The 10,126-nt window shown below is 42.3% G+C and overlaps 1 protein-coding gene across 1 annotated transcript; it reads right to left on the reverse strand.

The window, feature by feature from the left end:
• Positions 1–1,750: 1,750 nt before the first annotated feature.
• SURF6 (surfeit 6) lies at positions 1,751–9,247 on the reverse strand. Its single transcript, XM_074294027.1, has 5 exons — positions 9,118–9,247; positions 8,297–8,487; positions 6,379–6,588; positions 4,588–4,676; positions 1,751–2,982 (listed from the first exon to the last, which is right to left on the reverse strand). Exons 2-5 carry the CDS (start codon positions 8,388–8,390, stop codon positions 2,302–2,304), a joined length of 1,074 nt encoding a protein of 357 aa, XP_074150128.1. The 5' UTR covers positions 8,391–8,487; positions 9,118–9,247; the 3' UTR covers positions 1,751–2,301.
• Positions 9,248–10,126: the final 879 nt, after the last annotated feature.

The following is a 10,126-nucleotide window of genomic DNA, read 5'->3' on the forward strand; positions in this document are numbered from 1 at the left end:
AGATGCACTGGGAAAGAGATTTGAAGGTATGTGTATAACCAAATGGCCTGGTTCTGAGGAAGATAAGGCAACATTTTCATCCACTAGAGCCTAGGACAGAATCAGTTACAAGAAGAGAGGCTAGCATTGGCCTTGGCAAGGAGTCACTTGTTCAGAAACTGAAGATGACAAAAATCACCATATTCTATCCTACCTTACCCTCCCCACACTCCTTGGACTTACTACCTATTTAATTTTAGGCCTGAGTTCAAATGTGGCCTCAGACATTTAACACTTCCTGTGTGACCTTGGACAAGTCACTTAACTCCTATTGCCTCAGGAGAAAAGTCATGAATGAATGAATGAGAACCAGGAATTGGGGCAGAGGGAGTTTTACAGCAACTTTCTCTGATAAAGGCCTTATTTCTCAAATATATAGACAAGTAAGCCAAATTTATAAAAATAATAGCTTCCCCCAATTGATAAATGGTCAAAGAATATGGACAGGCAGTTTTCAGGAAAAAAAATCAAAGCTATCAAGTCACATAAAGAAATGCTCTAAATCACTACTAATTGGAGAAATGCAAATTAAAACAGCTCTTAGGCACTACCTAATACCAATTAGATTGAATCCTGGAAGGGATGTGGAAAAATTGGATGTGGGACACTAATGCACTGTTGCTGGAGTTGTGAACTGATCCAACCATTTTGGAAAACAATTAGGACTTATGCCCAAAAGTATAAAAATGCAAATTCTATATCCAAAAAGATCAAAGAAAAAGTAAAGAGACCCAAATCTGAAGTTAAGTAAGGGAGCTGGATTAGTGTTTAAGGGTCTTTCCAACACTAAATTGATACTATTGATATACTGAATATAGATTAAAGCATGTTTTTTCCTTTAATTTTTCTTATTTTTGATTCTTTTTTTTTTTTTTTTTTTGAGGCTGGGGTTAAGTGACTTGCCCAGGGTCACATAGCTAGGAAGTATTAAGTGTCTGAGACCAGATTTGAACTCAGGTCCTCCTGAATTCAGGGCTGGTGCTCTATCCACTGCGCCACCTAGCTGCCCCTATTTTTGAAATTTCTAACATTGAAATGTTTTACATGACTCTACATGTATATTCAATTATATATTGCTTGTTTTTTCAATATATGGGAAAAGACTGGAAAGAGAATACTAAGAACTCAAAATAAAAATAAAAAAATGTTAAATGTAAACAATTTTTTAAAAAGCTTCCCTTTTGGAAGACAATCCTTAAAATGGCCAGTGAAAAGTACCACCAAGTAGTAAAGAATAAAAGACACAATCTCTTAGTATTTTAGGCTACCTTTAACTTGTTTAACCTGTTTAACAGTTGCTGAATTTCACATGTTCATGTTTAGGGAAAGAAAGAGCAAGAGAGCAAATGAGTGAAAAAAAGAGAAAGATAGAGAGAAGAGAGGGAGAGAGACACTCAAGTGAATTGTTTATTCTAAAACCCCTAAACACAATTATTTCCATCTCAGGTGAGATATAAACAGGCTGGTCCAGAAGCTCCTGTATTAATTGGGAGAGGGAAAGGTTGGTTAAAGAACAAACTGAATTCTCTATTTGGTTTTGCAATGGGATATTTAATCCAACTAATGACCAACGTATTTTAGGAAATACTGAAAAAAATTTTCCTCATTCTTAAATCAGTCCTAGATCATGTAACTACCATTTTTTTTTTTTTTAAAGGCTTAACCACTACAACTTTAAGTATAACAGAGATTCATGGCTTCATATATGATCTTTTCTTTTTTTTTTTTTTTTTTTTTTTTTAATATAGAAAATGTTTACTGATTCATGTCCAGTTCACAATAAAAAAGAAATTCAGAAAAAATGTAAAGCGTAGGTATGGAGACTATTCATTCTATTGGCTTCTCTAGAGTTCAAGAAGTTTAAGAAATCCCTGAGCTGCCCTATACTCTTCCCTCCTGGACCAGCTAGGTGAATTCCCCTCAGGACTGGAGAACCTGCAGTCAGCCCATCTACACCATTCTGGGCACTGTGCCCTGCTGAGACAGATGTCCGGCTCTTGTGTCACCTGGCTCAGAGGCCCTAGAGATGGGCTTTGGGTTAGTGGGAAGTAGGGAATGGGCATGAAAAGCTAGGAGGACAACATTAAGCCAAAGTCTTTTTGGAAGATCTGAGCTGTATCTTAGGAGACTCCTAGAAAACAGACTGTATTTAGTTTTTGTCACTGACTGTCCGGTTCCTGGACTGATGTCCCACACAGAGCTGTGGGGAAAGAGATGCCCTTGGGGAGGACAGGTCTGGAGTGGTGGCAGTCTCACCACCGCTCAGTTGAGCCCAGCCTTCTCTAGGTCCTCAGGCAGTATACGGCCCTTCTTGCGAGCCTTGGCCTTGCGACGCTCCATCTTGGCCACCTTCTTCTTCCGCAGGTTCTTGCGCCGCTTGTCCTGCCGCTGCTGCATCTTCTCCACCACGTGGGCCGTGCGCTTCTCCCACTGCCGCTTCCTCTGGGCCCGGCGCTTCTCTTTGCGTTTCAAGGCTGCCTTTAGCAGCTCTTCGTTGTCCCGGATTTTTATGCCTTCGGCCTTGTACAAAAGGTTTGTCCACTTCATTTTGGTTTCCATCTCCCGGGCCTTCTCCTCATCCTGCTCCCTCAGCTCCTCAAGCTTGTTCTTGCGGGCCTGCACACGCTCCAATAGCTGTCTGTAGTTTTTCCCTGTCAGAGGGGTCAGGTTCCCCTTCACGTGCTGCCTCTTTTCCTTCTTCTTCTGGGCCTTGCTGACTGGCTCCTCGTTCACCTCCAATTTGTTGAACACCAGTTCGGGCGCACTCTGTTGATCCCTCTGTGGGGGCTCCGGGCCAGCCTCCTTGGCTCCGACTTGAGCTTCAGCCTTGGCTGCCTTCTCCTTGGCCCTGATTTCCTTGCGTTTCCGTTTCTTCCTCTCCCGCTCTTGCTTTCTCCGCTGCCTCTTCTCTAGGGCTGCAGGAGACAGGTCTTTGGTGTGGCCCTGGAGGGATCAAAGGAAGAGAATTCAAAAATGGCAGCAGGAGAGGATTGTGCAGTGCTAGAGTCGGGGGTCACCTGAATAGGTGACATCCCTCACTCACGCCCACATTTTACCGATGGGACGATAAAGTCTAGAGATGGGCAGGAAGAGGCTTGCTCAAGCTCACACAGAGGTAAAACAGCAGAGCCAGAGCTAGTACTGAGGTCTCCTAATGCCTGAATCAGTCCTCTTTCTTTTATACTCTACTGCCTCATCAGGAGATGAGAAAAGGAAGGGGGCTCTGTACCATATTTAGTCATTTTAAAAACTGCCTCCCCCACACCTCTCATAATACTTTTACCCATAAAACAAGAAAGCATAATCCTCTCAACTATCACCTTAGTTTCTTTATCTGCAAAATGAAAGAAAGTGACCTATTTTATAGCTCTGATTCCTTGAACCAATAGAGCACTGTAAGATTTACAAAGTACTTTCCATCTACTGCCATTTAATTCTTACAAAAACTTTATGAGGCAGAAGCTACTATTATGTCCCTTTCATAGATGAGGAGATAGTTTAAAAAAGGTTAAGTAATTTGCCCAGATTCACACAGAAAGTGTCTGAGAAGGGTTCTAAATCTGGCTCTTCCTAGCTCCAAATCTGGTGCTCTCTACACTAAGCTAGGTTGCCTTTCAAAACAATTCCCAACACAGTTTACATCTCTTGCTCTTGCTAAGCCTTGGAAATTCAGGACTGTTGGTGTGGACAACTAGCTAAAAGATAAATCATATAGAAAAATAAAACCTTCAGTGTCTGAACTGTAAGTTACTTGACTAGATTCTAAATTCTCTGAGGGCAGGGACCTTTTTTTTTTGTTTGTTTTTTAAAATCTTGTATCTCCCTTAACACCTACCATAATATACAGCACAGGAAATGTTTAATATTAAATACTGTAGTAATTTAGAGAGAAAAAAGTTGGCAAAGGACCAAACTGAATCCTCTATTTGGCTTTCCAATGGAACTATTCAATCCAACTGATGGCCAACATATCTCCTGTAAGGAAATACTGAAGAAGTCTCTCTCATTCTTAAATCAGCCCTAGATCATGTAACCACCATTTTCTCAAGACAACTATTACAACTCTAAGTATAACAGAGATTCATGGTTTCATATATAATCCTTTTTTCCTGTTTGTCTTTTAATATAGAAAATAGTTGAAATGTTAAGCAGAAAGAATGAAAACTGAAACAGAATACCAAATAATCATATTGACCAAATGTGGACCTGGCAAAGAGGTGAGAAAATACAACTCCTTCCCTTATTCTAAAGGAATAGAATACTGCATACTTTCAGACACAGAGAATGTGTTGGTTAGTTTTGCCAACTGCTTTTTTTTAATTCTCTTTTACAATCTACTCCAAGGTTGAGAGATGGGAGAATAAATAAATGCAATATATATAATAAAGCAATAAATGACTAAAGTAATGAAAATAATTATTTGTTGAATTAATAAATTAAAGAAAATATGCAAAGAAGAAATGCTCAATAAGATAGCAGTTTTATTTTAACAGAAGCCCACATCTGATTAGGTGTTAAATAGGGAGGGTTTGCAAATGATAAACCTACCTGACCACTAGCCTCCTTTATTTTCTCATGTAGTCGCTGGCGCAGAATATCCATGGCTAGGAAGGAGACTGGCTTGCTAGCAGGAACAACTGTCAGAAGGATTGGGGTCAAGAATTATTTTAGAAGGAACATGCAGAATATAACATACATTTTTGAACATGGACAACATGGAAATTTGTTTTTTCTGATTAGACATATCTGTAACATGGTTTAGTCCTCCTCCCCTGGTGCTAGAAGAAGGGAGGTGGAAGCAAGGGAAGAAGCAAATGTATTGATAATTGAAAAAATATTTTAATTTAAAATCCTTAAAGAAAAAGAAATCTGTCTGATGTCTCTCTTTCCCCGGTCAGCAAAATGAGGGAATTGAACTAGATGGCTATTAAGGGTCCCTCTCAAATCCTAACATTCCAAGATACTCATCTTAGAGCTGAGTCTGTCTCTTCTCTCCTATAGGGTATGTCTGTTGCCACCTTGTGTTCTAGCAATAATTACAGAATCCCACAATTGGAAGGGATTTACAATGCAACTACTTCAAATCTACACTTGAATACAAATCCCCTCTATGTAATGCCCAACAAATAGACTATCTAGCCTTTCCTTGAAGATCTTTAGTTAGGGGGAACCCACAATCTCTAGCAATGGCCCATTCCACTTTCTGATAATTCTATATATCAGGAAGCTAACACCAAGCCTAAATTTGCCGCGCAGAAACTTAAATTCCTATGTTCCTAGCTTTGTCTGTTGAAACCAAGAAGACTATAACTAACTCCCTCTTCTGTGTAGCAACCCTTCACATAACTTGAAGACCATTCTTATGTCTTCTCATCAAGTTTTCTCAATCAAGAATCATTGCTCCTCTTTCATTTATAAAGATACTTTATACTAATAGGACCACAAAATCTAGAATGAGAATGTTAAAAGGCTCCTTTAAGGCCTAGCTCATCCCTTTCATTCCATAGATGGGAAAAGAAATTTAGGGAGGGGAAGCAATGGCCACAAAGCTGAAGAGTTCCTGGCAGTACAAGTACCAGAATTCACATATCCTGATTCCTAGATCAGTGTTCTATCACACCAAGCTGTTTCTGAAGTCAGTAGGGTTTGAACAAGTCCACCCTTCTCTCTGCTTCTTCTTTTCCTTCAGCAGCTCAAAACTTGCAATCCTCATTTTCTCTAAAATAAAGCCTTCACCTCTCTTTTGGTCTATCCTCAAAAGTTACCTTTCCCTCAATCTTTGTCATTTCAGTTACCCACATCCACCTCATTTCCATCTTGGCCAAAGTTCATTTGCCAAATGGCTTTTTAGACAGTGACATGCTATCATGTATAGAGCATTAGAGCTAGGCCCTGTTCTACCAAAATCCTCCTTCAATACCAGTGTGGCAGCATGTCACAGCAAAAAGCTGTTATAACACAAAGAACAGAGATATTGGAGTCAGAGATTCTGGGTTCAAACTCCATTACTGAGGCTTACTCTGTGTTGATCACTGACCTTCTCCGAGTTCTCACTTTCTCATCTGGAAAATTAGACAGGTGGTTTGGAGCATCACTTTTAGTTCTGGATCTATGAAACACTGATCTTACCAGGGTAAGATGTCAATCCTAGGTCCCTGAGGACTGTTACAAGGGAGACCAAGATTTGGAGGTACCTGGAAAGGGACTAGAAATCATGTTTCCCACATCCCGGGAGAATCCTCTGTCTTGCCTCTAACATACAACAAACATTTGGAATAAAGACAAAAGAATGTTCTCATTTCCATTTCCTAAATTCACCTCACCACACTAGAGTCTCACCTGTGGGGCCTCCATTGGGCCTGGAACCTGCCTGCTCCTTTGTGATGACAGGGTTCTTGGCTCTAGGAGCTTCAGATTTGCTGTCAGAGGACTTATTTTGGATCCTGTTGGCCTTTTCATTCTGGTTCTGGGATTTCTTTTTTTGCTCCTTCTTCTTCTTCTTCTTCTTCTTTGGAGGTCCAGTGGTTTCTAGATCACCTGATTTGGGAGCTTAAACAAAGATGGAAAAAGTTTATTCTATGTTGAAAACCATCTCTGTGTGTATTTTGAAAAATAAAGTTATTATTATTAAAAAATTAAAAAAGACCACTCTTGTCAAGATGAAATGCTAGAAGTGATCTTTGTTGGATATAATCTATCAGATTTTGACATAAATATGACACTGAAGGAACAATTTTTTAAATTGTGTAGGTAAGATCTCAAAAGCACAATACAGTTAAAATTAACTGATACTTTTAATTAAAGACATAGAAAACATAATTGTATCAATAATTTTAAACATGCTTTTATCAAATAATCAAAATTGAAAAAACAAGTATTAAATACTTTCTACTTAAAAAAAAAAAAAAATTCAATTCCCTGGTCCATTTTGAGACAAGGTAGGGAGCTGTAGTAGAAAGGGCCCTGGATTTTGAGTAAGAGATCCCAAGCCTATATTCCATTTTCACTACTGGAGATCCTGGTCAAAGCAATTCCCCTCTTTGAGGTGTAATTAAGACAATTCTCTTTCTTCCAATTCAAAATTCTGATTAGGATGGAAGGACCCCAAAGGAGTTGGTACACAGTTCTCAACTCCAGCCTTCACACTTTCCCTGCTTCTTTGAATTCCTGTGTTACATACTATTTGTACTGTACAATTTTAGTTGTTATTCGGTTATATTAAGTTGTGTCTGAGTCTTCGTGAACCCGTGGGGGGTGGAGATGGCCGACAAAAACACAAAGTGGTTTGCCATTGCCTTCTCCAGCTCATATGATAGATAAGGAAGCCGAGGCATTAAGTGACTTATCCAGGGTCACACAGCCAGTGGCTAATGAGAACTTTCACACTACTGTCTCCTCCTGGAACCCACGACCACCATCCCAACCTCCTTCGCCCACTGGATGTCTCTGCCTCACTCCATTGGAGGAAGAGCCCACATCGGTCATTTTTCATTCCCCTCTTGGCTGTTCTTTTGATTCTCCAGGTTTCAACACAAACACCCCAATAACACTTCCCCTCTCCCGCCTCCTACTTCAAGCGCCTTTTTTGGGGTGTCTTCTTCCCATTAGAAGGTGACTTGTTTGAAGGCCAAGATATCTTTCTTAGCTGAGCATATGTGGTCCCTGGCATATTTAACAATAAGTGCTTGTTACCAGGGAAAGAGCCGGACAGAGCATAAGTGCCCGACAAATAAAACCTCCTGACTGATTACTCTTATAATCTTCTAATTGTCTGCAGGGTCTTTTTGGGTGACCAAAGTGTGACAAAAGAACCCACTCAGTAAATAACTGTAATTGATTCTAAGTTGTAACAATAATAATCCATCATCACCATACTTTTTAAAGTTATGACGACACTGGTATAGGAATCCTCAGGAGAAGAAATTCCCTCATCCTCGGGACACAAAGACGGCGGACTTTGGGGCGAACCGCGAATTGATTTCACATACGTTTTGTCACTGACTTTCCCAATAGCCCCATAAAGGAGGTAAGGCAAGACCAGACACACTGAAGCTCGGAAATAAAAAATGTTTTGCCAAATTAATGACAGCCGTGGCCCTAGAACCCAGATCTTCTGTAATTCAGCACTCTTTCACGTGGACCGCTGCGCTTCTTTACTAAGAGCGAAGTCAAGGTAATCTATGGATAAGGCTGAGGCCCGGGGAACGTAAAGAACTCCCACACTGATTTTTTTGATTCCAAGATCTGTATGCATTACCCCATTTCCGCTTCTGTGGCTCCACACTGGGCTGGGAGCAGATTTTCTTGGCTAGATTCTGCAGGTAGGAGTCTTTGGCCGCCAGTGATGCCATGGGGAAAGGGCGGGAATCACCGAATCCTGTAGGAAAACCTCAATCCCCGCTTCAGAGGCATTGGGCGTGCCTGGAAGGGCTTTCTTTCCCACTGTTCCTGAATTGGGGGGGGAAAAAAAAGGAGAGCTGGAAAGAGTCAGGTGCCCACGAGTTCGATGCCCTGTCCAGAAGGTCGGGAGAGCACTGTTCCCGGCACCCTTACTCTTCCCTAACAACAACGAGAAAGCCTTCTAAAAGCCAGCTCACTCCACACCGGGGTACTACTCTCCAGAGTCCTAAATCAGTCTACTTCTCTCAGAGAGGGAGGGGCCGCGTGTTTCTCCACCGACTGCGCATGTGCACCTGTGTCTCGGACAGTGCGGCTCGACGAGCATGCGTGGGTGTGTATCTGAGACTGTGGAGATGCAGACTGCTGCGCTCCGCTTTCTCGGCCGGTCACTGCGCTAGGACAGGATTGCGCGGAGGAGGCTGAGGGGGTCCGTGGGCGCGGCTGGGAGTCGCAGGGCCCGAGGGACCTGTCCGGACGCGCCAGCCTCTGGGGGCTGCGGGCACCTCCTGGTGACAGGCGGGACCCCTCCAGGAGAGGGGAGGGCAGGAAAGCCAAGGAGGAGAAGGGGAGGAGAAAGGGGACGAGGCAGGGCGAGAGGAACAAGGCTTGGGGGACACGCACGAGGAGGGGAGGGAGCCGGTACCACCCACCAAGTCCATGTACCCTCGGGCTACTTACCGGCCTCCCGAAAACGTCGGTCACTTCACTCCGGGGAAAACCACATGGGAAGGCAGGACTAGGAGAACATAAGTCAAGAGAGAGCTGCGTTCGATTGGCCAGGTCTAGTAGGGCGGGTTCAAAGTAGGAGGGGTGAAACCTCAAAGGATTGTGGGTTGCTGGATGGCTCTGAGGAAGAACACCCAATCAGAACTTCGCCTTGGACGGTAGATGGGAGGGGTTTGGAACGTTGGAACGTAAGGCGTCTGCGCTGGAAGGGGAGGAATTTGGTAGTGGTGCCCTCAGCCTGCCAGTCACCCTAGAGCGTTTATTTAGTGTTTTTACCTGCCGAGCTCGGTGCTAATTAGGCACGGATATCTGGACGTCCGGAAGCCAAATCTTAATGACCATGAGGACCATGATGTACGTTTAAAAAGTATATTTCTCATAAACACATGCATACAGGTGTACATTGAAGAGGTTAATGCACGTGTTTATCTTAAAGGTACATAAATATATAAAATTTTAAATATGCATAGTTGTCTTCTTGTTCTCTCGAGTTGGAAAGTGAACTCCTTGAGGGCAAGGACTGTTACCACATGCGCGCAGAGCCGACAATGTTAAATCCCTTATGCCTTCCATAAAAACAAGCCAGACTCCGGAGTCTGCCCTGCCCACCCCCACCCCGTTATGCTATTTTGTTAATACGTTTTTGGAGGATACTAAATTTGTCATTTTATAGGCATAAAGAGCTCCTGGAAAGGAACTTCTTTAAACTAGTGAATCTATACACTTGTTTTGCAATTTATAATCTAGAATCACCTAGTGGCACGAGGATACTAGTTACTAGGTCATAAGGCTACTAGCATCCGTCAGAGGAAGGTCTTCCTTCTCTAAGTAACCCCTACTCTGCATGTGCCTGTTTTGTGTGTGACAGAGCAGAGGAGGGTGAGGATTGACCAGACTGGTAGGAGAGCTCAGTCACCAAAAAGAAGGAAAAGCCTATGGTCAACAATATCAGATACTGATG

This window comes from Sminthopsis crassicaudata, chromosome 2 (assembly GCF_048593235.1).
Source record: "Sminthopsis crassicaudata isolate SCR6 chromosome 2, ASM4859323v1, whole genome shotgun sequence".
Lineage (NCBI taxonomy): Eukaryota > Metazoa > Chordata > Mammalia > Dasyuromorphia > Dasyuridae > Sminthopsis > Sminthopsis crassicaudata.